Source organism: Poeciliopsis prolifica, unplaced genomic scaffold (genome assembly GCF_027474105.1).
Source record: "Poeciliopsis prolifica strain line A6 unplaced genomic scaffold, Auburn_PproV2 SCAFFOLD015, whole genome shotgun sequence".
NCBI lineage: Eukaryota > Metazoa > Chordata > Actinopteri > Cyprinodontiformes > Poeciliidae > Poeciliopsis > Poeciliopsis prolifica.
In genome coordinates this window covers 8022040-8046166 of record NW_026562390.1, presented here as the reverse complement: position 1 = coordinate 8046166, position 24127 = coordinate 8022040, and the positions used below count along the sequence as shown (strand labels likewise).

General features: G+C 38.7%; 1 protein-coding gene across 1 annotated transcript; it reads left to right on the top strand.

Annotated features, from left to right (window-relative positions):
* Positions 1–856: 856 nt before the first annotated feature.
* LOC129366369 (lysine-specific demethylase 2B) lies at positions 857–23876 on the top strand. Its single transcript, XM_055040159.1, has 21 exons — positions 857–1057; positions 1576–1720; positions 1851–1929; positions 2339–2385; positions 3605–3783; positions 3899–4005; positions 4208–4301; positions 4453–4606; positions 5049–5164; positions 5575–5695; positions 6271–6677; positions 6762–6848; positions 11755–11985; positions 14105–14248; positions 14350–14436; positions 14571–14918; positions 15662–16707; positions 16790–16953; positions 20900–21061; positions 21176–21394; positions 22142–23876. Exons 1-21 carry the CDS (start codon positions 1013–1015, stop codon positions 22321–22323), a joined length of 4164 nt encoding a protein of 1387 aa, XP_054896134.1. The 5' UTR covers positions 857–1012; the 3' UTR covers positions 22324–23876.
* Positions 23877–24127: the final 251 nt, after the last annotated feature.

The window sequence follows — 24127 nt, the reverse complement described above, 5'->3', positions numbered from 1 at the left end:
TAAAAAAATAAAGCAGCTCTCAGACAGGAGTCAACTCCTAATGTTCACAAAAAGGAGTTGGTACATCAAGTCTGTTCAGTCATTGTAAACACATCACTTTGAGCTGCATTTGTGGAGGAAAAAGTTAGCAATAAACATCATATAAAGGCTTAAGAGTAGCTGTGAAAGATGAAAAGCTTAGAAATTTGAAAAATAAAAGAAAATTGTGCCTCAAAGTCAGGTTTCCCACACCTATAAATTGCTAAAACTTTGTTGAGGTGAAACATAAAACTAGATTGATTTTGTTTTGGCATTGCAGGTGCTGTGTGGTATGGAAATGAGGATCTATGTAGTCACAAATGCACTATTACAAATTTGCAAAGCAAATATCTTACACTATGTTCTTTCATAGAGGATTTGGGACATGTTAGTTTGAAGTAAAACAAAACTAAAGAGATGCAGACCAAAATCAGAAATGTAATGATTTCAGATTCAGTAATATCAAATCAAATCAAATTTTATTTGCATAGCATATCTCAGCAGCAAGGCATTTCAAAGTGCTTTACATCATAAAAATATCTTATTAATCTTAAAGAAAACCGAGTTAAAAAAGGCATTTAAATTATTACAAAATGTTAGTAGTATATTTCCTGATATGGCAGCCTTATTTAGAACAAAATGTTTTATTATCATCCTCTAATTTGATAAAAACCAATATTTTTTTATTCAGGTGCCTGCAGTTCTACTCATCTATGTCTGGAAAACGTTTTAAAATCATCTTAAAGTCCGTGTATTTAATGAGTCGCTTTAATGCGTTGCAAGCCGATGTTATGTAATGAATGTGTGTAAAAAGCGGCGGAGTGACATGCCATGACGTTGTCCAACAATGTTTTGGTTCCTGACCATGACGTAAGACACAAAAACATGGTTCCCTTGTTTTGAAGCGTAAAGGCTGCGAAGTGCCTCCTTAACTTTACTACGCACGAGGATGCTTCCCCGAAACTGAGAGGCTGGAAAACGACCCGAAGAGACGATGGCCCAGTCCGGGGAGACGCGTGCTGAACCTGGACGGAGGCTGGTGTGTAGCATCCGCCGCGTTAACGTTAGCTTGTAGGAAGACGGACTGCGTTAGCTTAGCTAACGTTCGCGACTGAAAACATTGGGGGGTATTTGTCATGTCATGGAAGCTGGTAAAGTTTGAGGGAAACAATGAGAAGAACGGCGAATGCCGAGTCGCGGAGACTGTAACTTATTTTATTTGCGTGGCACTCGCCAAGCGTTTGAAAACACAAATGAGGCAAATTGTTAAAGACTGGAAACAATTAGTTATCAACCAGCAGCTCCTTTCGATAAGCGTCACTAAAGCGCGAGAAGTCACATTTTGCGATTGTGCTGCTATGGTAACGGAAGTGGCCCTGCAGAAACCGAAATATTTCACGCTTTAAAGTTGGACACCAAATGAACGTTCAGTGACTCTTTACTCTTCTTTAGTGACCATCTGTGGAGAAGCGTGGGCCTTTTCGGGGGTAGCCAGTGGGCTGTCCACGCGTGTCTCTTGTTTTTGTCATGTAAATAATGGCATTTTTTTAATGGCAGCGCTCCATCTGCCGGAGGATGTACGACGAGAACGAGGATCTGTCTGACGTTGAAGAAATAGTAAACATCAGAGGCTTCAGCGTGGAGGAAAAGCTCGCCAGTGACTGCTATAATTCAGAGTTTGTGCACTTAATGGAGGGCAGAGGTAAAAATCACGTCGTGCAACTTCATTATACACTTGCAACAAAGTAAATGACAATTTGACTGGCAAAATATTGTCTTTACATCAACAAATATATGAAGAGATAGCAACATGATTTCCCCCTGTCTTGCAGACTTTACTTATGAGTATGTGCAAAGGGAGGCCCTCAGGATACCACTTATTTTTAAAGAGAAAAATGAATTAGGGATCAGGTAAGAGGTTTTCTACACAAAACACCAATTTTGTTACTACTGAGGTTTTTTTTGCTTTCTCTTAAAGTGTTTAAACTATTGTTAACTGGACCACAATACCCTTGCAGTAATTATTTAAAGTTGTTCAAATTGAAGTAACATGACTCATTAAATGCAAACAGAGCCTTTTAAAACAACTAAGACTGAGATATGTTTATATTTGCATTTGTAGTTTTGCAGATATTTGCAGTTTAAAAACAAACCAAATCTCGGCAGCATTATTGAATATTTGTGTTCTTATGCTTATTTCTTTTGAAAGGACTGCTACAGTATAGAAGTGAAGATCTATATTCTGTCTCATTGTCAGATATGTTTCTGTGATAAGATCTGTTTTTCTAATTTTTACCATGTTTTTTGTTTTTCTTTGCAGAATGCCTGACTCAGAATTCACAGTCAGTGAAATAAAGGGATTAGTTGGTAAGCAGACTGCCACTAATACCAACATATTTATACAGAATTCACAGATATGTCAAATATATATATTTTTAAACTAAACAAAAAGCTCACTTGCTTGTAAAAAATGTTGTTGCATGAAATTATTGGTGTAAAAGACATTGATATATTTTAATGAAAATTGTGGAAATATGTGTATACAATTTTTAAGTAAAACACTGAGATGAAAACTTATGCAGGTCTCTGTACTGTGATATTCTATAGAACAATTCCCCCTTACTGCTATGATTGTGATATTTAATTTTTTTGCCATTCTCTTTTTAGTTTTTATCTTTACTTACAAGTACTGTTCATTATTACTTTCATTCGGAATAAATCAGCCCCCTCTAGAGGGAATTCATGTGAATGACACTTTGAGGAGTCCCTGAAGTTATTCAAATCGGTGGAGATTTTCAGTACTCTCAACATTTTCTTGCCCCTATAGTAAAGATGTACAGAAATGTTAATTACTTTAAGTTTTTTCCCCCCAATTGCCTAATCTCACTCTGACAAAAAAGTTTTTTCACAGTGACCTGTTTCATCATTATTCTCAGGATGCAGTCTTGTTTGTTCCAGTTAAAGTTGCTCTTGACTTTTTAAATATTAATTATACTAGCTATATACATGCAAATTAAGGATATCAACTACATGCTAGATTATAGCTGCAAGACATCCTTGCTTGTCCTGAATTGGTGTGTTTTCTTCTGTTTCCCATTTTTGAAGAGTGGCTCATTGAAGTCACATCATATGTACTCCTGGAAAATCTGAAGTCAAAATAAAAATGTTTAGATGCTATTATCAAATTAAAAATCTAAAATATAAATGAACAAAACCTATTTGTTCATTTATATGAGATGTTAAGGCCATGAGCATTTTGTTAAAAGTAATTGCTCTTTAATTTGGGATTTTCCATCACTGAGAAAATATCTTTAAGTCGAAAGAGTGAGAACAAACTACCACAATAAAAGCTGTAGAAATGATAATGATAAATTAGCAGTATCATTGAAAATGAGAATTGGCTTAATTCTGTTCCAAAATTGCAGCTTTACTGTAAACTTTCAATAATCAAAATAAGAAAACGTAAAAGATTTTTGCCCAGATTGTAAGAAAATGACCTTTGTGGTATAATATCATGTGTAATACCACAATTTGGAGCTTTTGTAGTCAAGCCAATGATCAGTTGATTTGACCTGTTTTGTTGCAGGCAGTCGCAGGTCTGTGGATGTCATGGACGTGAGCACTCAAAAAGGCTCGGAAATGAGCATGGCTCAGTTCGTCCGTTATTACGAGACCCCGGAGGAAGAGCGAGACAAACTCTTTAACGTCATCAGCTTAGAGTTCAGCCACACTAAGCTGGAGCATCTCATCAAAAGGCCCACAGTGGTAGAGAATGCATAGTGATATTGTGAACATTTTCATAGGCGTTCAGAAACCTCTGTGAAGTTGACTGAAAACTTTTCACTGGAGCATAAACATTCAGTTTTAATTGTTTTTACAGGTGGATCAGGTTGACTGGGTGGATAACATGTGGCCTCCTGATCTAAAGCACAGCCAAACAGAAGCCACCAACATTATTTCAGAGATGAAATACCCCAAAGTGCAAAGGTAAAACTTTACTAAAGTTGTAAATACTGTAAAGTATTTTCTTTACTGTTGTCCTCCTGGTTAGTTTCTTATAATTGGAATGAATGTGTTTTTTTTCCAAGTGTAACTGTTTTTGCAGCCATCTTCTAAATGGTTAATATTTATCTCATTTTTAATGATATTTTTTTTCATGGAATGAAGTATGATCTCATTTTGTTTTCAGGTACTGTTTGATGAGTGTAAAGGGCTGCTACACAGACTTTCACGTTGATTTCGGAGGAACTTCAGTTTGGTATCATGTATTCAAGGGGCAAAAAGTATGTTTGTGTTTTATCTTTCTACCTAAACTATATTATACTCATACTTAAACTAAGATTTTGCTTCATATGGTTTAATAAATGGTAGACCCAGGTTTTTTTTTTTAACATTGCAATAAAAGCCCCCTGTAACAACACTTCTTTTTGTCAGGTATTCTGGCTTGTGCCTCCAACCCCACATAACCTTGCACTGTATGAGGACTGGGTCCTTTCAGGCAAGCAGAGTGACGTCTTCCTGGGAGACCGAGCTGATGGGTGCCAGAGAGTGGAGTTGAAACAAGGATACACCTTCTTCATCCCATCTGGTGAGAATAATTTAGTTATTCTAAATTATAATTTAGTCGTTTTTAAGGAGGCAACAGGAACAGGTTAGATACCAGATGAATTAAGAAGGACACAAAGCCTTTCACGGTTAATTTGCAGTAAATGCAGAGTTCCTATGGAAGTTGGAGAAGTCTTTAAAAGTCTGGGATTTCATTTGAATAGTAGTGAATCCTTAGAGTCTCGGTGTTTGCAGTTTACATATGTAAAGCCTGACCACTGTAAAATGGTAAATTGTGTATATGTAGTTTAAAACTGGCAACAAAGAGTGAGTTATTTGGAAATTTTGGGAGTTTGGAAAAGAATGCCTTTTGTAAAAAAAATGTTGTAGCAACCCTGACTATTCAATCATGAGTTTGGACAAATGTTGCCTTCCTTATTGTTTTGATTATTATTATTATTTATTTATTTTTTTTGCAATTTAAGGTTGGATCCATGCTGTTTACACTCCTGTAGACACACTAGTTTTTGGAGGCAACATTCTGCACAGCTTTAACATCCCCATGCAGTTCACGATCCACGAGATAGAAAACAGGACAAAGGTAGGAGTCTTCATGCTGGAAAGCCTGGCAATACACCGACCTGCACAAGAAACTCTGCAATAGATTAATCTCAGTGAAAAGAAACATTTTGAGCTTATTTTAAACTGCAAAAAAGAACGGCTGTCTCCTGTTTATTAGCTTCTCCACAAGAAATTTAAACAGAATAACTCCAAGCACTCAAGAAAAGAAATCACATGAAGACTTTAACCCAAATTCCTCAAGAGCTGTTCTGCCTCCTGTATCAGGATGCAACATATTATGTTATTTATATACATGTCCATGTATAGAAACCAAATTTGTATCTCACATATCTGATAACCTTCACAAAAAAAAAGCGATTTTGTAAAATGTTCCCAGTGTAGAGCCAGTCTGAGTTTACGTAAGTATAAATTTCTTTTTCCTCTCCTCAGGTTCATTCCAAATTCCGCTTCCCATTTTACTACGAGATGTGCTGGTACGTCCTGGAGCGATACCTGCACTGTCTGACCAAAAGGTCCTACTTTACTCACGAGATCCACAAAGAATCTGTCGGTAAGAACGATCAATTACTACACCAAAGAAATACAAAAATACAAAACATATGATTCAATGATTTGTCATTGAATCATACATAAACTGCTAAAAGCATGATTTTCATAGACTATATAAAGAAAGCTGGAATTGAAAACTCCAACCTGTTTGAAGGATTTTTATCACACAGACTGAAAACTAGCAACTGGACTTTTTCTCATTTTGTAAAGTGGAATCCACCAATCAGGAAATCCTGTAGGAAAGAGGCTCTGCATCAAGTTGGAGTTTGATTTTAATTAAAAGAGAGAATATTATGTCATTCTGCCTTGAATTTGTTGCCTCAAGTTGACTTTATTTTGGTTTTGAAATAAATTGCTGTCACAGTTATTGCCACATAGAATAATTATTTTCCTTAATAAATTAAATCAACAAGGGAAAACCCATAGCTTTTCTTTATATTTGACAATTATCTGAAAGATTTAGTTGTGGAGGTGGGAAACATCTTTGCAAGGTGAAGTAAAAACAAACCTGTCTCATTTTTAGTGAAGTTTGACACGTTCTCAACAAGCGGTATTATTACCTCTGTTCACTTCTAGACTATGAGACAAAGATAAAAACAGAGAGCCCGTCTTCAGACTCCAGGAGCCAGGACATGAATGAGGACTCCTGTGGACCTCCAGTTAGGGATGGCCACGGAGAAAAAACTGAAAGATCCTCTGGAGATGGCCCTTGCTCGCCTGACATCATCAAGGGCTCTCTGCTCAAAGCTGCTTTATCTGTGGACTCGGAAGACAGCTGTAATCCTTGCTCCGCCTCTCTAGACTTCCCCAAAACCCCCGAGGATTCTCCAGGTTCTGAGGCTCAGAGCAAGTGGACTCACCTGACACAGCATGAGCTGATCGGGCTCAGGACACTGGTGGAGAAACTGGAATCACTCCCTGAGAATAAGAAATGTGTTCCAGTGGGAATAGAGAGCCCTCAGGCCCTCCTAGAGGACATGAAGGTAGAAAAAAAACAAACACAAAACAACCTGAAACAGGTACAGGAGTAGACATAAAACTGTTTGTTTTTCTCTTTGGCTGTTTAGGTTGTCCTGAAGGAGCATGCTGATGATGACCCAAAATTAGCAATCACCGGGGTTCCTGTTGTGTTATGGCCTAAGAAAGTGTTAAAGGTAAGCAAAAAAAAAAAAAAAAACCCAACACATTTTGTAGAGAGTTAGTTTTCTATAACATTGTTTCAGCCCTCTTTTACAGACAAATGAGCTGCAGGACGATGAACTTTGGAAAGTGGGAGTTTATGATGTTTTGAAAAATGTTTAGCTGTGGGACATTTTAAGTTCTGATGTTCATCTGACTTTTTTCTAAGATAATGGCTAAATGAAGATAATAATTGGAAGTTTTGTGGTTCTAAATTTAATGGAAAAGATTTGATCTTCAGTTTTTGTAGTTTTGTAGGATACCCCAATTAGAATACAATTAAATATGTGGTTATAAACCTGTGGCTGGTTCTCAAAAGGAAAAAAAAAAACCTTTGTATTTTACGTTATTCCTAGGTTTGGTGTTTTACATGGATTTTTACTAAGTGTAGGACAGCCAGTCAGAACTGATCAGTCATATTTATGTTGCAATAAGGTTAATAGTCTACAGAAGATTACAAAAGCATTTATTACTGCTCTTAAATTTGGGAATAAACATGTTTTTCCTCCTCTGAGTTCTGCATGCTGGACATCTCAATTCGAGTCCTTTAAAATCCTGAAGGCACTTTGAACACTGCAGGTCCCACACAAGGCAGGCAATTTCTGACAGGATGATTTTGGTGATGTCCAAATTGAAGGGAAGTTTAGCAGAATCTGCAAGTAAATGGGAAACTGAGATTATTTTCAATAAAAAGCATGATGAAAAGCTCTTAAAGTGGACGGTGGTGATGCAGCCATTGCCAGCTGTCGTTGCCTGTTGGAGAATGTGACCAAATCTCGTTCAGCTTTGTAAATGCCGAAATGAGGAGCATTGTTGTGATGACGTGTTGAAGGCGGAGTGTCAGAAATACACTGTCTTAAAAACAGACACTTCTGAAAAAGACAGTGGCAAATTTCTAGACATCAAATTACAACATTAAATTTCTCTTAAGTCAAGTTTAGTATATACTGTGTTTTTTTATAACAACTGAAGGTAGCATAGTTACTTTATTGTGCTATAAAGTAGCACTATGTGCATCATACTACTTGTCTAATGTGTAATTAATTTATGTTAATCTATGATATGTAAAAACAAAACAACCTCTACATTTACCTTAACAATAACAATGTCATATTGTCTTCATTTCTTATCAGAAAACTTTATAGGAAAATTACCTACAAGAATAAAAGCTTATGCAGGGACTTGTTTTGAACAGTAGTTGGCAGATCAGACCTTAAGCTGCTTGGGAAAGTATTATTTATGCATCTCGAGATAATTGTCATCTGAATATTTGGTCATAAAGTTACTGCTGGTCTCATCAAGCCTCTGGATCACCCCGCCACCCTCTTGCTGTCCCTTGAAAGGCCAGCTGCTGGTCCCGGGGCCTCTTTGTGTTTGCCTTTTGTAATGAGATGCCATCTGGCTCTACTGGTGGTGCACAAGCCTGCTCTTCTCTCCTTATGATGCGCAGAATGAATATGACAACACTTTTACCGCTTCCTTTTTTCTCATTGGACCGATGCGTACACCCCCGGTTCATATTCTGATGCTCAGCCGCCTCCCATTGGCTCGGCGCGTTGCAGCTACACCCATTTGCTTCCATGGAGCAGATCCATATTAATGAGGGAGAATTGTGTACGTGAGTGTGTGTGTGTGTGCTTCCTACATCTGCTTGTGGTATTGTGAAGCTTTAGAGCAGAAGGGAGGGCTGTAGGCCTGACAGCAGTAGCAGGAGTAGAAGGAGGAGGAGGAGGAGGAGACTGCAGCCATGTCAGTTTGCTATGAGCTGGACGGCATCTGAAAACAAGCCATGGCCATGTCGCTGAGCGCTGATGATGAGGACTACGACTCAGACTCTGAGCAGGTTAGCACACCGACGCCCTGCAGGCAGGCAGGCAGGCAGGCAGGCAGGCAGGCAGGCACACCGAGCCAACTGGAGGAATGTTTTGTGTTTACGCTTGTGTGCAACATCACAGAGCAGTGGGGAAATTGAGCTTGTTTGAGACAAAAGCGTGGATTCAGTCTGCCCTCTGTGCTCAGTCTTTGATTGGAACCTTCTTTATAGTTTTCTTATTTGTGTGTTTAATGCGGAGAAGATAATTGGTGTTTTTTTTTTGCTGCTAACATTTTTTGGCGGTTGCCTTGTGATGCTGATTCATTTCGGATTTAGTGGCTTGGCTGTGAAAATATTGAACTCTGTTAATATTCCAACATGTGTTAGATTATTGCAACCTTTTACATGGGTGTAAGTGGTAGCTGGATCTGTGAAAGAACTTGCTTGCAAATTTTTGTTGATGTAAATAATTTTCCTACTCCACTGCTCACCTCAGCGCCACACTCCTCCCTCACTTAAAATCTGTGACCGCATTTGAATGAAACAAAACACTGAGCGCTGATGAACGAGTCCATCTTGTTCTACTGTCAAGTAGAACAAGTCACATGACCTTTCCAAAATTGATTCCAGTCATTTACACACACACACCCCTACACACACACACACACACACACACACACACACACACACACACACACACACACACACACACACACACACACACACACACACACACACACACACACACACACACACACACATGTTCTTTAAGTCAGTAGTCTTCAGGCCAAAATTGTTCAGAGGGTGACTCTGAAACGGAAACTTTAGGAACAATTTGAGCAACTTGTGTTGAATTTAGTGGCATCACCTACAGGTTTTAAATGTTGCTGTCAGAGCACTTTAGTTTTGATCGTTTATTCCAGTGTATGTTGAAACTGTTATTATCTAACCCAAATTTTGCAAAAATTTCATCAATGTTTTTTTCTTTGAACCTCTACTGGCGCTATAAGATCATTGAAGATTGTTGTTAGGCTTGTAATTGTACATGTTTTATGTTTGTTCTCATTATTTATTTTACATTGACGTGTGTGTTCAACTTAATGAACATGGAGTTCTTGGTCATTTCATTAATCGTAACAGGTGTTCTATGAAGATGTTCTTGTATTTTTATTGCTGCTGATAAAGACTGAACTATAACTTGTTTGTAGTTTGTCAATAAGATGATAAAAATGGTTATTATTTTTCTGCTAAAATCTAAATCTAAATAATTCTCTGTGCATCAGCTATTTCTGCTGACAGGACACAAGAAGGGATCAGTCTGTCTTCTGACTTGCCTCTTGAGCTTGTAGTTTAATTACCTGTTTTATTTAATGTGATCATTAGATAAGTAGCTGCTTAACAGCTACCTGAGTATCTGTCAAACTGTAACTGGTCTCTGTTGCTTGGTTATCTGGTCCCTCCCTCTTGTTAATCCCCCTAAAAAACTCCAGGGCAGATTGTACAACCCCCCCTAGTTCTTCAATATATTTCACATTAATCCTGTCTGCCAACCACATATCTGGCTGTCCGTGTCAGTCTGTTTCATGGCTGCTGTAAATTATCATTATGTGCCCAAAATTTACCACACTCACTTTTTTTTTCCCCTCTTGGAGGCTCTCTGGTTACAGTCCTCATTGGTTACAAGTGTGTGTGTGTCATACACTGTTCTGTTAGGGAACGGGACGCGGCTGTTGCTATGCTGACACCAGGAAAATCTGCACTGCCGATGTAACTGAAGGAATCCAGGCTTCGTCTCCAATAGCTGCAGTGTTTTTCACCTCTTGCTCTTATTTATTTATCCCCCCACTCTGCTGCTCGGTGTCTCATGCGTGATGGTGGGGAGCATCGAGTGGATTTTCTGATTAAAAAGAACAACCACTGAGCCGCCAAAGAAGGAGAATTACAGCACAGGAACAATAATGGTCAAAGATTTATAATCTCCATTGGCCAGATGTTTAAAATAGAGCAGGGATTATTACGAGTGCATGTCTTCATCAGTCTGTGTGCTCTGGAAGACAGAACAATGTGTCTTCCTCATGCAGCATGTGTGAGATGTGGCTGTGAGTGTAGCTTCTCTTTGAAGAAGAAACATGCAAGGCAGCAAGAGGCTAAATTTGGATGGTGCCTTCAGGGACAGTTTTTGATGTGATTGTTTGTTCTTCTGTTCAGTCCTGTAAGAGGCATGGAATATGTGTTTAAAACCAGCCCCATCTGGTCAGGTTGGTTTCCTGTGGATAAATATTAATACATATCATCCCTTTATTTCTGTGTACATTGAAATATCATACTAGAGAGGGAAAGTGCAAAAGAAATAAATGCTGTTCAGCACTTACATCATCTTATTTGAATATTAGATTTGCAGTCATGCAGTGCTTTCTGAAAGGTTTCACACATCTTAAGCTTCTTCACGTTTTAAATATTACAGCCTCAAACTTCAATGTATTTTACTGGGATTTCAGGTGAGAAAATAGAACTTTTCCAGAATTTTGTTTGGTATCTAGTCCCAAATTATTTGAGAATATGTGGCAAGATATCAGACTTTTCATGCAGTTTGAACATCTTTGAGCTACTTTGCAAATTAAATAGACAAAAATTTCAGTTTCTTCATTTCTAATAGTGGAAAATTGTTGCAAAACAATTAACTAGTGAGTCAAAGCAATTAAACACAAATGCATGCAACACTTTTTAAAATTATATAAGTTTATGGTCTATATACAGAATTTGGTTTAAAAGTAATCAAACATAAAAAACTTAAAGCAGTATGAACATTTTTGTAAAGGAACATAGACCTTAAATGGCTTTACTGTACCTGTTAAGATATTTTCTTAATGATGTATTCTTTATAACGGTACCCAGACAGTTAGATATTAATTGTAAAGTTTCTTTGTTATCTCTACATTGATGTGATGAAACTTGGAACTTTTATCTTGCATGATTCACTGCAGGCTTCATGTTGAGCAGTGCAACACCAACAGATACCACCAAAGTAAAACTACTGCTTAATTTTTTTGTTTTTTTGCCCTTTTCAGCCCCGGCCTCCCAACCGGCCGAAACCTAAGATGGCAGCGTCTCCTGCATCGGCAGTCAAGCTGTCGGCCAGCCGCGGAACGTCTGGTGCCAGGAGAAGAAGGACGCGTTGCCGGAAGTGCGAGGCGTGTCTGCGGACGGAGTGCGGAGAGTGCCACTTCTGTAAAGACATGAAGAAGTTTGGAGGGCCGGGGCGAATGAAGCAGTCTTGCATCATGAGGCAGTGCATTGCTGTGAGTACAGGATGCTGGGAGCGCTCTTTTTCATTTAGAGATGATGTTTGGCTCGCTAGCTCTCTGACTGACGTGACACAGTTGGCAGCAGCTTTATATCTGTTAAATAAGCAAGGGAAAATAACCCATTTTTGCATAAAGACTGATAACAGTTAATCGGAGAAATGATAAAGGCAGACGGATGAGCATGTTGTGAGAGGCTACTGGTTGGTACAGTATCAGATGCTTACTGTTTTATGCAGAGGTTGCACATTAAATATGAAGAATACCTGTAGTTGTTGGTTCACAGGTGTATTTTTGTGTCCTGGCTTCCTCAAAGGCTTGTTGAGGAGAGTTTGGTGAGGTGCTGTTTGTATGTTTCAGAACCAAGGACAGAGAAATATACAATATATTATATTTGCAGCTTAGACCAGTTTTCTAAGACTTTTTAGTTTCCAACTCACTAAATACTTTCAAAGATTTATGACATTGACTATTGCTTTTGAAGGATACACGTGTTTTTATGAAGGCTCTTAGACTAGAGTGAAATTACACCACAAACAGCCACAGTTCTGCTGTTTGAAGCTATCTATCACTGCTTTTTAAAAATCTCTTTATATTATATAAACGTGGTCAGTATGCAGCCTGAGAATTTCTGTAAAAGTATAAAATTTCATTTACAGGATTTTATGCATCTTACTATGGTAAATATAGAGGAAGAAATTAAGAGTGGAAAAATATGTCAGACTTTATTTTCTGTTCTATGATCATTGTTGTATGAGTCTATCTGTCTTTTCTTCCTGCTTATTTAAAGGCAGACCTTTAGGAAAACATCTGCGTTAAAAACATTTTGTATCTACATATTTTAAATAGGTCAAAACAGATGGAAAAAATCTTCAGATTTGAGCCTGGAAAAGAGTAGAAAGTGTATATGAAACCTGAATTGAGCTTTTTCCAAAACTCAAGTTTTGGAGATGCTTTTCTCTCGGAACCTCTACTTCAAATGATCTGACTGGCTGAGATGAGTCACAAGATTTTGTGATTATCTCAGCATTGTTCCAAATCACCCACAGACAACAAAAGCATTAGTTTGTTTTCTGATGATGCATAATTGTGTGCACTTAACCACAACACTTTTTTTAAGGCGAAGCACAAGGGTGGCAAACAGCCTGTTGACTGTCCAAACCTCTGACTGTCCAAACCTCTGACCGAGGTTTGGACAGAGCGGTCCTAACGACTCACTGACCTGCACATTTTAGATGTTTCCCTGATTCAACACATTCAGACGATTGCAATTCAGCAAAACCCTGTTATCAGCCATCAACTGAAATCATGTGTGCTGAAGCAGGGGAATGCCTAAAACATGCAGGACAGTGTGTGCGTTGAAGACCACCGTTTAAAAGACGTAGCTGCAGGGAATGTTCAAAAACAGGTTTTGAAATGGAGAGACTTTTTAGGAAAACGCTTTTAATTAAGAGTTTAACAAGCTTAAATTCATTGCAAGTAAACTATTTAATGCATGGAATCATTTTTAAAGATAGTTTTTTGTTTTATTTTAGATTAAGTTAGACTGAATTCAGAGTTCAGTCTGAATTGTGATTGAAATAATGGTCAAAATTAATAAATAAAATATAAAAGAAAGAACAAACTAGGCTTATCTCACATGTTTATTGTTTATGTCAACTCAGTATTATTTGATGTTCTACTTTTTGTAAGAAGACAGTAAGCTAAACTTGCAATTTTGATCTCTCCTGCCACTTTTACACCATGAGTCTCATTAACCCAGCTGCACTTGCAACATTCAGACATTTATATGTAGATTGGTGGGCAATTTGATGGGGAGGGAGCCCACAACGTCTTCCCACAAAGCCACATGATGCTACCCTTGTTTTTTTTTTTTTTTTTTTTTACCAGGTTTGGTTTGCTTTATGTTTTATTTTCTGCCACATTTTTGTTACTACTTTATTAAACTGTTATTTGCATAACTTCCTTACTTCTTTTGGTTGGTTTCTAGGCTTGCCTTACTCTTCACAGAAAGCTTTTATTCCAAGAGTCACCAAAAACGTACATACAAAAATGTAATTTCCGTATATTAACACAAACAGATCTACTGATTATCTACTTGTATGGGTTTCCTCAGCCGGTCCTGCCTCACACAGCAGTGTGTCTTGTCTGTGGAGAAGCCGGAAAGGAGGACACAGTAGAGGACGAAGAGGAGAAGTTCAACCTGATGCTCATGGAGTGCTCCATCTGTAATGAGATTGTTCATCCGAACTGTCTCAAGGTAAACTGATCATCATCAGTATGGTCAAATATAAAGACCGTAAATAATATCCTTTTCATGCTATGGACAGCTGTCAAACAATGAATTCTGATTTCATGCAGGTTAAAGATTCGAGTGGATTAGTCAATGATGAGCTGCCAAACTGTTGGGAGTGTCCAAAGTGTAACCATGCAGGGAAAACTGGGAAAGTAAGCATCACTGAGGACTAGAGTCCGTTTATGTTAATTTGATCAATTTGCAAGACAGCTACATTTCTCTGCACATGTCAGAGCCAGAGAAATAAAGTTGTCCTCTCTTTTCTTCCAACCTTTTGGCCACAAAGCAAAAAAGGGGGCCAGGATTCAAGTACGCATCGAACCTTCCTGGCTCCCTTCTCAAAGAACCGCGCTTAAACCGAGACTCAAAGGAGGAGCCGGAGCCGCTGCCCCCGCCGCCGCTGCCGGTGGTGATGGCAGCGACACCTGTGACCCCACTGACGACCTCGTCCCCTGTGAAAAGAAAAGCAGAAAGGGAAGTAACCTTGAAGAAGAACGACGAGGAGCCTCCAAAGAAACGTCCGCCCCTGCTAGCTCTGGATAGCTTACCGCGAACACGGCTTGAAGATAATCCATTAAGGAAGAAAAGGAAACTGTTTGATACGAATGATGAACCCATTATGTTGAAAAAGAAGGTAAGACCCTTATTTATTTTTACTGACCTTCACATATATTATTATTAAAACATTATATTTGATATTAATGTGCTGGGGTTGTTCTAAAGCATTGACTCCTTTGTTATATGATAGATTTGTTCTAGAGCTGTAAAGTAACACTTTTCACTACTGCAGCTGACACAATCCAACATCTTTATTATAACAGTGATGTTATGTCCCATGTCTGGTCTCTCCAAACAGCATTAGCTTCACATTGCAAACCAACAGACTGCTACAAAATATGTAAAGAAATATTGACTTTTAAAAGGTTCTTTTCTCACTTTCATTCACTATTCAAACATGATTAAATTCATTTAGCATTAATGCTGCTTCACACCTTGTGATTTTATTTGATCAGAAGTTCTTAGGGTTTTCTGCAGGAGTGTCCTCCAGAGCAGGGCTGGATGTCGCTTCTTTAGATTTGATATTACGGTCATAAATGTACTCAACATCTATTATGTCTCTGGTGTGAGTGAAAGACAGTGTATGATCCTTATTTTAATCAGATGAGGAAACTAAGTAGCAACGTTTGGGTAAAAGAACAGTAAATCCATAGTGAACTTTAGTTTTTATTGTGAATACTGATTAAAAATTTACTAAAATATCTGGACATTTACATTTTGGAAAAGTAATGAAGTTTGATATAAATTTGTGGAAGTCCTTTATGGCTGAAGATTAACTGTGATTGTATTAAAATGTAACTTTCTCTTCTAATTTCTTAGAAAAAGCTTTTAAAAGCAGATGATCAATTTAGTCTGAAGCCTTTGCAACAAATCAAGACAGAGAACGATCACAGGGAGGAAGATGAGGGACACTGGGATCATGAAGAAGATATTTTATCCTTGGACCGAATGCATTTTAAGAGGAAGAGTCAGTATGACGACGAGTGCCAAGATGAAGACTCAGAGGAAGAGGAGGCTGCAGCTAAAGAGAGAGATGATAAAACCAAGGCAGTCGTGAGTCCCCTGCTAAGAACGTCCTCAGCTAGAGAAGGAGACCACTCATCCTCCAACTCTCCCAGAGCCGGACCAAGCAGCGAGTCAGGAGATGGCCAGGAGAAGAGCTCTGGACCGCTCAAAGCCCGCCTTCAGCGCCGACGTCTTCCAAACAAAGGCCCGAGCAAAGAGTTGAGCCAAGAGATCCTCAAGATGGAGGATTCTCTGAGCAACCAGAAGCACAGCGCGGAGAAGATGGAGAACAACGGTCATTACCGCAGGCCATTGAAAAATGAAGATTTTATAGCCAATCAGAACTGCAAACCTATAAAAACTGAAGAGACTCAGAATCGTAGAGCTCCTAAGCTGGAGGACAGTGTGGCCAGCTTCCACAGACAGCCGCTGAAAATCGAGGACTGCTCGGGCAACCAGAATCACAGCCCAGTAAAACCAGAACCGGGGAGCGAAGTGGATGAGCAGAAACCAAGATGGCCGCTCAGCAACGGCAGCAGCGACCTGGGTGACTGGCTGCGACACAAGGGTCGGGAGGTCAACGGGACGCCGCACGGTTATTCTCCTCTTAGCTGGAACAGAAACGTGCCGATTACACCGATGTGTCCGCGTCCGCTCCCCCGCCGGTCGCCTCCAAAGTGCGTTCAAATGGAGCGCCACGTCATTCGACCCCCTCCCATCAGTCCCCCACCCGACAGACTGCCACTGAACGACGGGGAAGCCCACGTAATGCGTCGGGAGGCGTGGATGAAAGTGTTCAGTTACCTCCCTCACAGGGATCTCTGCGTCTGCATGCGTGTCTGCAGAGCGTGGAACAGATGGTGGGTATGAGACAAACTGTCCTGCTGAAAACTTCCAAACGGGAATGCGCAGCGAACTCACGTCTTTCCTGTCACAAACCAGGTGCTGCGATAAAACCCTGTGGAAGCAAATCAGCCTGAACCGCTGCAAGTCGATAACGCCTCTGATGCTGAGCGGCATCATCCGGAGGCAGCCGGTAGCTCTGGACCTCAGCTGGACCAACATCTCCAAAAAACAGCTCAGCTGGCTCATCAACAGACTTCCTGGTAAGAGGACTTCATCATAAAACTTAAGGATGTTTTTTGAGAAGATTTTCAAAAAACATGTTCTGCATGCCACAGCAGTCAGTAGGAAGGCGTCAATAGAGAATGGGTGCTGAAGCCGAACCTACGCTGTCACACCTCAGATACCCGAGGAGACAATCAAAGGAAGGGATTTGTCAAATTTTATCTTATCAACTAACTAATTTTCAGAAAGATATAGGAACTTGTTTTAGTTATTAATACCTAATATTTACACAAAAAACTAGACTAAGGATACTAAAAATGTTTTGCAGTGATTTTAAAGAATTGTAGATGAAACCAAAGTCAGACTGCATTTCTCCTTCCTTCTCCTTAAAGGCATTGCTTTCAGATGCTCTTCAGGTTTTTCAGATATTTTTCAGCTGCACTTTGTTGCAGCAGGTAGCGTTGTTGCCAACAAAAAGGTCTTGAGTTTGAATCCCAGCCTGCGGTCTTTCTCTCTGGGTAATCTCTTGGGTTAGGTGGTTTCTCTAAATTGCCCTTAGAGATTAAGGGCAATTTACACACACCTTAGTAAAGGTAAGGTGTGTGTCAATCACACACCTTTATGTGCATAAACTAAGGTGAAATAAATGTTAAGTTATGCTGGAGGAATAAACTTAAACTTTAATACAAGATTTGCATGACTTATATTTATGTGGTAATAGAAATATTTGCTGAATATTTCTATTTTTATCAAATATTATAGAAATATAATCAAATATATATACAGTTAGGGCCAGAAATATTTGGACAGTAACAATATTTGTGAGTTGGGCTCTGCATGCCACCGCATTGGATTTGAAATGAAACCTCTACAACAGAATTCAAGTGCAGATTGTAACGTTTAATTTAAAGGGTTGAACAAAAATATGTGATAGAAAATGTAGGAATTGTACACATTTGTTTACAAACACTCCACATTTTAGGAGCTCAAAAGTAATTGGACATATAAACATAACCCAAACAAAAAAGTTTTTTCTCAATATTTTGTTGCGAATCCTTTGGAGGCAATCACTGCCTTAAGTCTGGAACCCATGGACATCACCAAACGCTGGGTTTCCTCCTTCTTAATACTTTGCCAGGCCTTTACAGCCGCAGCCTTCAGGTCTTGCTTGTTAGTGGGTCTTTCCGTCTGAAGTCTGGATTTGAGCAAGTGAAATGCATGCTCAATTGGGTTAAGATCTGGTGATTGACTTGGCCATTGCAGAATATTCCACCTTTTTGCTCTCATGAACTCCTGGGTAGCTTTGGCTGTATGCTTGGGGTCATTGTCCATCTGTACTGTGAAGCGCCGTCCGATCAACTTTGCAGCATTTGGCTGAATCTGGGCTGACAGTATATCCCGGTACACTTCAGAATTCATCCGGCTACTCTTGTCTGCTGTTATGTCATCAATAAACACAAGTGACCCAGTGCCATTGAAAGCCATGCATGCCCATGCCATCACGTTGCCTCCACCATGTTTTACAGAGGATGTGGTGTGCCTCGGATCATGTGCCGTTCCCTTTCTTCTCCAAACTTTTTTCTTCCCATCATTCTGGTACAGGTTGATTTTTGTCTCATCTGTCCATAGAATACTTTTCCAGAACTGGGCTGGCTTCTTGAGGTGTTTTTGGGCAAATTTAACTCTGGCCTGTCTACTTTTGGAATTGATGAATGGTTTGCATCTACATGTGAACCCTTTGTATTTGCTTTCATGGAGTCTTCTCTTTACTGTTGACTTAGAGACAGATACACCTACTTCTCTGAGAGTGTTCTGGACTTCAGTTGATGTTGTGAACTGGTTCTTCTTCACCAAAGAAAGTATGCGGCGATCATCCACCACTGTTGTCTTCCGTGGACGCCCAGGCCTTTTTGAGTTCCCAGCTCACCAGTCAATTCCTTTTTCCTCAGAATGTACCAGACTGTTGATTTTGCTACTCCAAGCATGTCTGCTATCTCTCTGATGGATTTTTTCCTTTTTTTCAGCCTCAGAATGTTCTGCTTCACGTCAATTGAGAGCTCCTTTGACCGCATGTTGTCTGGTCACAGCAACAGCTTCCAAATGCAAAACCACACACCTGGAAACAACCCCAGACCTTTTAACTACTTACTTGATTACAGGTTAACGAGGGAAAGGCCTTTTGAGTTAATTGCAGCCTTTGGAGTCCATTGTCCAATTACTTTTGGTCCCTTGAAAAAGAGGAGGCTATGCATTACAGAGCTATGATTCCTAAACCCTTTCTCCGATTTGGATGTGGAAACTCTCATATTGCAGCTGGGAGTGTGCACTTTCAGCCCATACTATATATAAATTGTATTTCTGAACATATTTTTGTCAACAGCTACAATAACACAACCTGTGTCACTGTGCAAATATTGCTGGCCCTAATTGTATACTATATATATAAAGTATATAGTTAACAAAAAAAACCAACTGGTGTGAAATAAAACTCTAAATTTCCCATTTAATGCACATGCAATTTAAATGTCAATCACATGTGTATTTTACCACAAAAATCACATATTTACATGTCCTTTCACATGTGATTCACATCATTCACATGTGAACCACATGTGTGGATTTCATGTGGCACATGTGATCACATCTGACTTGCACATGTGATTTTCATGGGATTTTTTTAAGGCCCCTCGACAAATAAACCCTGGCCAACGGCACTTGCTGTGCCAATGAATGTTGAAACAATGAATACAAGTTAAACCAGGTGTCCACACCTGGTTTAACTTGTATATACAAAACTCCTCACAGTAGCTCATAAAATATTTGTCTGGAACTGAAGACGAATTGTGGCCTACTCATTGTGTTAGCAAATCTCTTTTTTCGTTAAACTGTGCAGATTGCAGAAGAGGGGAAACAAATGATGGTTCATACTGTGTCCTTTTTTGCTTTCAAAAATGCTGCACTCCATCAGTGGAGCTCCTGACTTTGTACCATGCATAAGCACTTTTTGCAGACTCAGAAAATCGAATAAATGGAACCAGGAATGTGATTTTATTCATGAAATGTGCGCTTTCATGAGCGCCTCTATAATCTTTATCAGTGAAACCTCAAACAACCTCTGCAACATTTTTAATGATATAAACATAAATGTGCCCAACTACCCTGGAGCACACCTGAATAGCAGGGAGTGTACCGACATACAGTTTGTTGCAGTAGTATTTTTCCACATTTTGTCACGTTATTATCACAAACTTTAGTGTATTTTATTAGGATTAAAGGACAAAGCAAATAAATAAAAAAAAAGCTAATCTGGTCAGATGAGTCAAAACCAAACACTCCATATAATCATGAACACACCCTGACTGCAACACTTGTTTTTCCAAGAATTTTTAATGGATAAAAGTGAAGTCTCCAGGTGTGCAAATTTGGCAAAGACCTCAAAACACTTTCAGTTGTAATTGCAGTGAAAGTTAGAATGTAAATGGTTATATCACAATTTTGAGATTTTATTTATATAAAGAAGTTTGAAAAGTGTGTATTTTTTCCTTGTTTTATGTTGATCTCACACTCAAAATCCAAATAGTGTACATTTAAGTTTGTGTTTGTAACAGTTGTGTTGTCAAAATGTGAAAAACCTTCAGGGATGTGGTTGTTGTTTAAAGGCCGTGGATAAAATCAACAATACAAAACTTGCAGAGAATAAGTTGACGAAACTTACAGTGACTATCCAGGACCTCTTCAGTTATGCGTAGGAATAAAATGTACCAAAAACAAACAAACTGAATTTTTAAATAATCTGGCTCTTCCTAATAGATCACTGTTAATCAGCGAGTCTGCCTAATGTGCATGTGAGCTGGTTTACAGAGGAAATCCTAACAATGTCTTCAGAACGAATCTTCAACATGCAGTGTATTTTTCTCTACCTGCAGGAAAACAAGATGAGGTGTTCAAAATGTAACTATGTATTTCTAAATTCTTGCCCTGCAGGTTTGCGCATGTTGCTCTTGTCAGGTTGCTCTTGGGTCGCCGTCTCGGCCCTGTGCACCTCCAGCTGTCCTCTGCTGCGAACGCTGGACGTTCAGTGGGTCGAGGGCCTGAAAGACGCCCAGATGAGAGACTTACTGTCGCCCCCGACAGATAACAGGCCAGGTGTCAACACTTCTTAAGAAATCAGTTTCACAGAACCATCTGAATATCCCTCGCTATTGTTACCAAACCTAATCATTTCCCTCAGATTTTGAATTTCCTTTTGTCGTGTTCCAGGTCAGCTGGATAACCGGAGTAAGCTGCGTAACGTGGAGGAGCTCCGGCTGGCTGGACTGGACATCACCGACACGTCTCTGTGCCTAATCATCCGTTACATGCCTCTGTTATCGAAGCTGGACCTCAGCTACTGCAACCATGTCACCGACCAGTCTGTGAACATCCTGACCGCTGCAGGGACAACCACCAGAGACTCGCTCACTGACATCAACCTGTCAGGTACCAGAATCTCTCTTCTACACATGTGCAGTTCACTGGTGTGAGTTAAAAGATTAGGTTCATAAGTTCAGCAAACATGTCAGACAGCTGGTAATAATTGAGATAAAAAAGATATTTTTTAGCATTTTGAGCCACTGAAAATGTTTCTGAAAAATGTGAAACATCATTTGAAAAAAATGTAAAATAAAAATAGTGTGATGTTCATATCTGTGGAAATATTTTCTTAACAAAGTCACTAGAGCTACTATTATTGACATCACTTTTACGATGAAGGAGATGTAAATCAGGCATTATTTTAAATCATATCTGCTTGGTTAGTTTAGTTCATCAATAAGTGTAGAAAGTGACATCTTGAGATCACCAAGTTCTAATTAAGCAATTCTAACCAGCTAGTTTTTTGGAATATATGCCAGGAAGTAATCTTTTTTGTCCTACCATCACAAAAATAAACATGAAATAAATAGGATTTAATTGTATTGAGTTTTTTTTTAGAAACAAATGATTATCACAATGTGTGAATAAGCACCTTTGACGTACGGTGAAAGTTCTGTCATGCTGTGGGCCTGTTTCTCCTCTAAAGGTCTGGGGAACCTTGTAACCTTTAAAATACATGGACATTTTAAATACAGATCTAGTCTTAACTAAACTAAAATCAGGTCATCACATGACATGCACAGATATCCTTCATGTCATAGCACTTCTGTACCTTTTTCTGATTTCTCACCCTGCGCCTCCCTCCCTGTGCAGTCTGTAACAGGGTCACCGACCAGTCGCTGACCTATTTCAAGCGCTGTGGAAGCATCTGTCACATCGACTTGCGCTACTGCAAACAGGTGACCAAGGAGGGGTGTGACCAGTTCATCGCCGAGATGTCAGTCAGCGTTCAGTTTGAGCTGATAGAGGACAAACTGCTGCAGAAGATCAGCTAAGAGCGGGAGAGACTGTGACAAAACTACCGTCCACTTGGAGGCAGCAGACGACTTTGTGATGGAGACACAGAACTGACACACGGCCGGTAAATACTGATGTGCTGCTGAGCCAGAATGTAAAAATGGAGGTCTTGTCCAGCTATGGCAATATTGCGTTAAATGTTTTTGTTGTTGCGCCTGTTTATGACTTATTTATTGATAAACTGTTTGCATATTCTATCACAGCTATCCCTTGGTGTTTATAGACTATTTTGCTCTAATGCAATAATCTTTGCATTTAAATCACTATTTTTGTATCAGAAAGTCTTTCTTACATTTACGTGCAATATAAAATGCACCAGTGTATAGTATCATATTGCTAAAACAAGAAAAAAAAAGATAATCAGTTGGCATTGTTGTTCAGCTCTGTGGAGTTAAGGTTGGAAGGTAATTAGTGTTTGTGCGGTTGTTTTTACACTTTATTGAATGTGCCTGGATCTGTTTTTTTTTCTTTTTTTTTCTATTAGATAAAGCTACTGTAAAAAAAAGTTTTCCAATATAAAGACCATATTTGGATCAGGTACTGTACCTGTATGTATGTTTCAAAGCTTAAAACTTATTTGCACTCATGAGGTACATACGAATACATGAATGTATTCCTACATACGCTACGTTGTACAGTGTATAAAGCCTATTTTTTCAACACTAAAACGTTCTGCTGAGTAATTTTACTGACTGCTTGCATTTGACTCGGTTGCTCTGCATTAAGACGTTGGTGAGCAGTCGCCTCTTTGCCATCTCTCTAGCTGGTGCTTTCCAGACAAAAGCGATTTAGCTCTGCATGCAGCAAAGAAATGTTTACATCCATCTTTAGATTTAATATTTTAACATTACTAAAACTTAGTGGATCCCCTTAGGTTAAAATAAGCAGTTCTGAATCATATTAATCTACAAAGTCTGAAAAAGTAGAAGGGAATTAAAAATAATGAAAAAAAAACAACAAGGCAGCTTTTCATTCATTTTTATTCCAAAATCGTGATTATTCTGGATTTCGGCACTATGGCAGATTTGGTTTCCATCTGCTGCAGTTGAAGCTTTTAAATAAATAAATATTTTGTCGTCTGCTAAATTCATGACAGCCAAGCACATTGGTCTGAAGATAAGTTTCAAGGTTTTACTTCATGTCTAAAGGCGTGATCTCTTATTTTTAATACGAAACCAAGACGCATTACCAATTTATCATGTGGGAACAGATATACTAGCAAAATACTTCTTTATTTGCAACATTTTACAGAAGTGTTTTTTAGTTTGTTTTTGGTTTGTAACACTGAACAATTTTAGTTTTCATGAGAAATGTTTTTTTTTAATGGTTCTCCTTTTGTGGAAAGATTTTGTTTGATAAAATGTCAGTCCATGTTTACAGTTTATCAGCATTACTCTTAAAGACTCATTTTTTAAGACTGTCTCTGTGAGATTGTTTTGTATATTACCTTAGATCAGTCTATCTGTTCAAAACATACATGTAAATCTTATAGAAAATCTTTGAGATATTAAATTCACTATGAACAATGAGGCCTTCAATTTTCATTTTTTTCAAAGGTTTCACATTTTATGAGTGTGAATGTTATTCATTAAGATGAGAACAATTCATGCATTTATTTAGTTTTACGCAGGACTGGGTTGGTTATGGCAGCATGTTGTCTGTTTTTGCATTTATTAAGATTATAGCAAACATTTGAGGCATAAATAATCAACAAACCATTTTTATTTTTCAATATTGATGTTTGATTTAATGCTGATAATTAAATGAACTCTATATAGAAAT

Bases quoted from the DNA above. Each gene is read 5' to 3' on its own strand.
- LOC129366369 (XM_055040159.1), top strand. From the start codon at position 1,013: ATGGCCCAGTCCGGGGAGACGCGTGCTGAACCTGGACGGAGGCTG. The intron at 4,302-4,452 runs GTATGTTTGTGT...TCTTTTTGTCAG, and splicing joins ATGTATTCAAGGGGCAAAAA to GTATTCTGGCTTGTGCCTCC. The intron at 16,954-20,899 runs GTAAGAGGACTT...CTTGCCCTGCAG, and splicing joins GCTCATCAACAGACTTCCTG to GTTTGCGCATGTTGCTCTTG.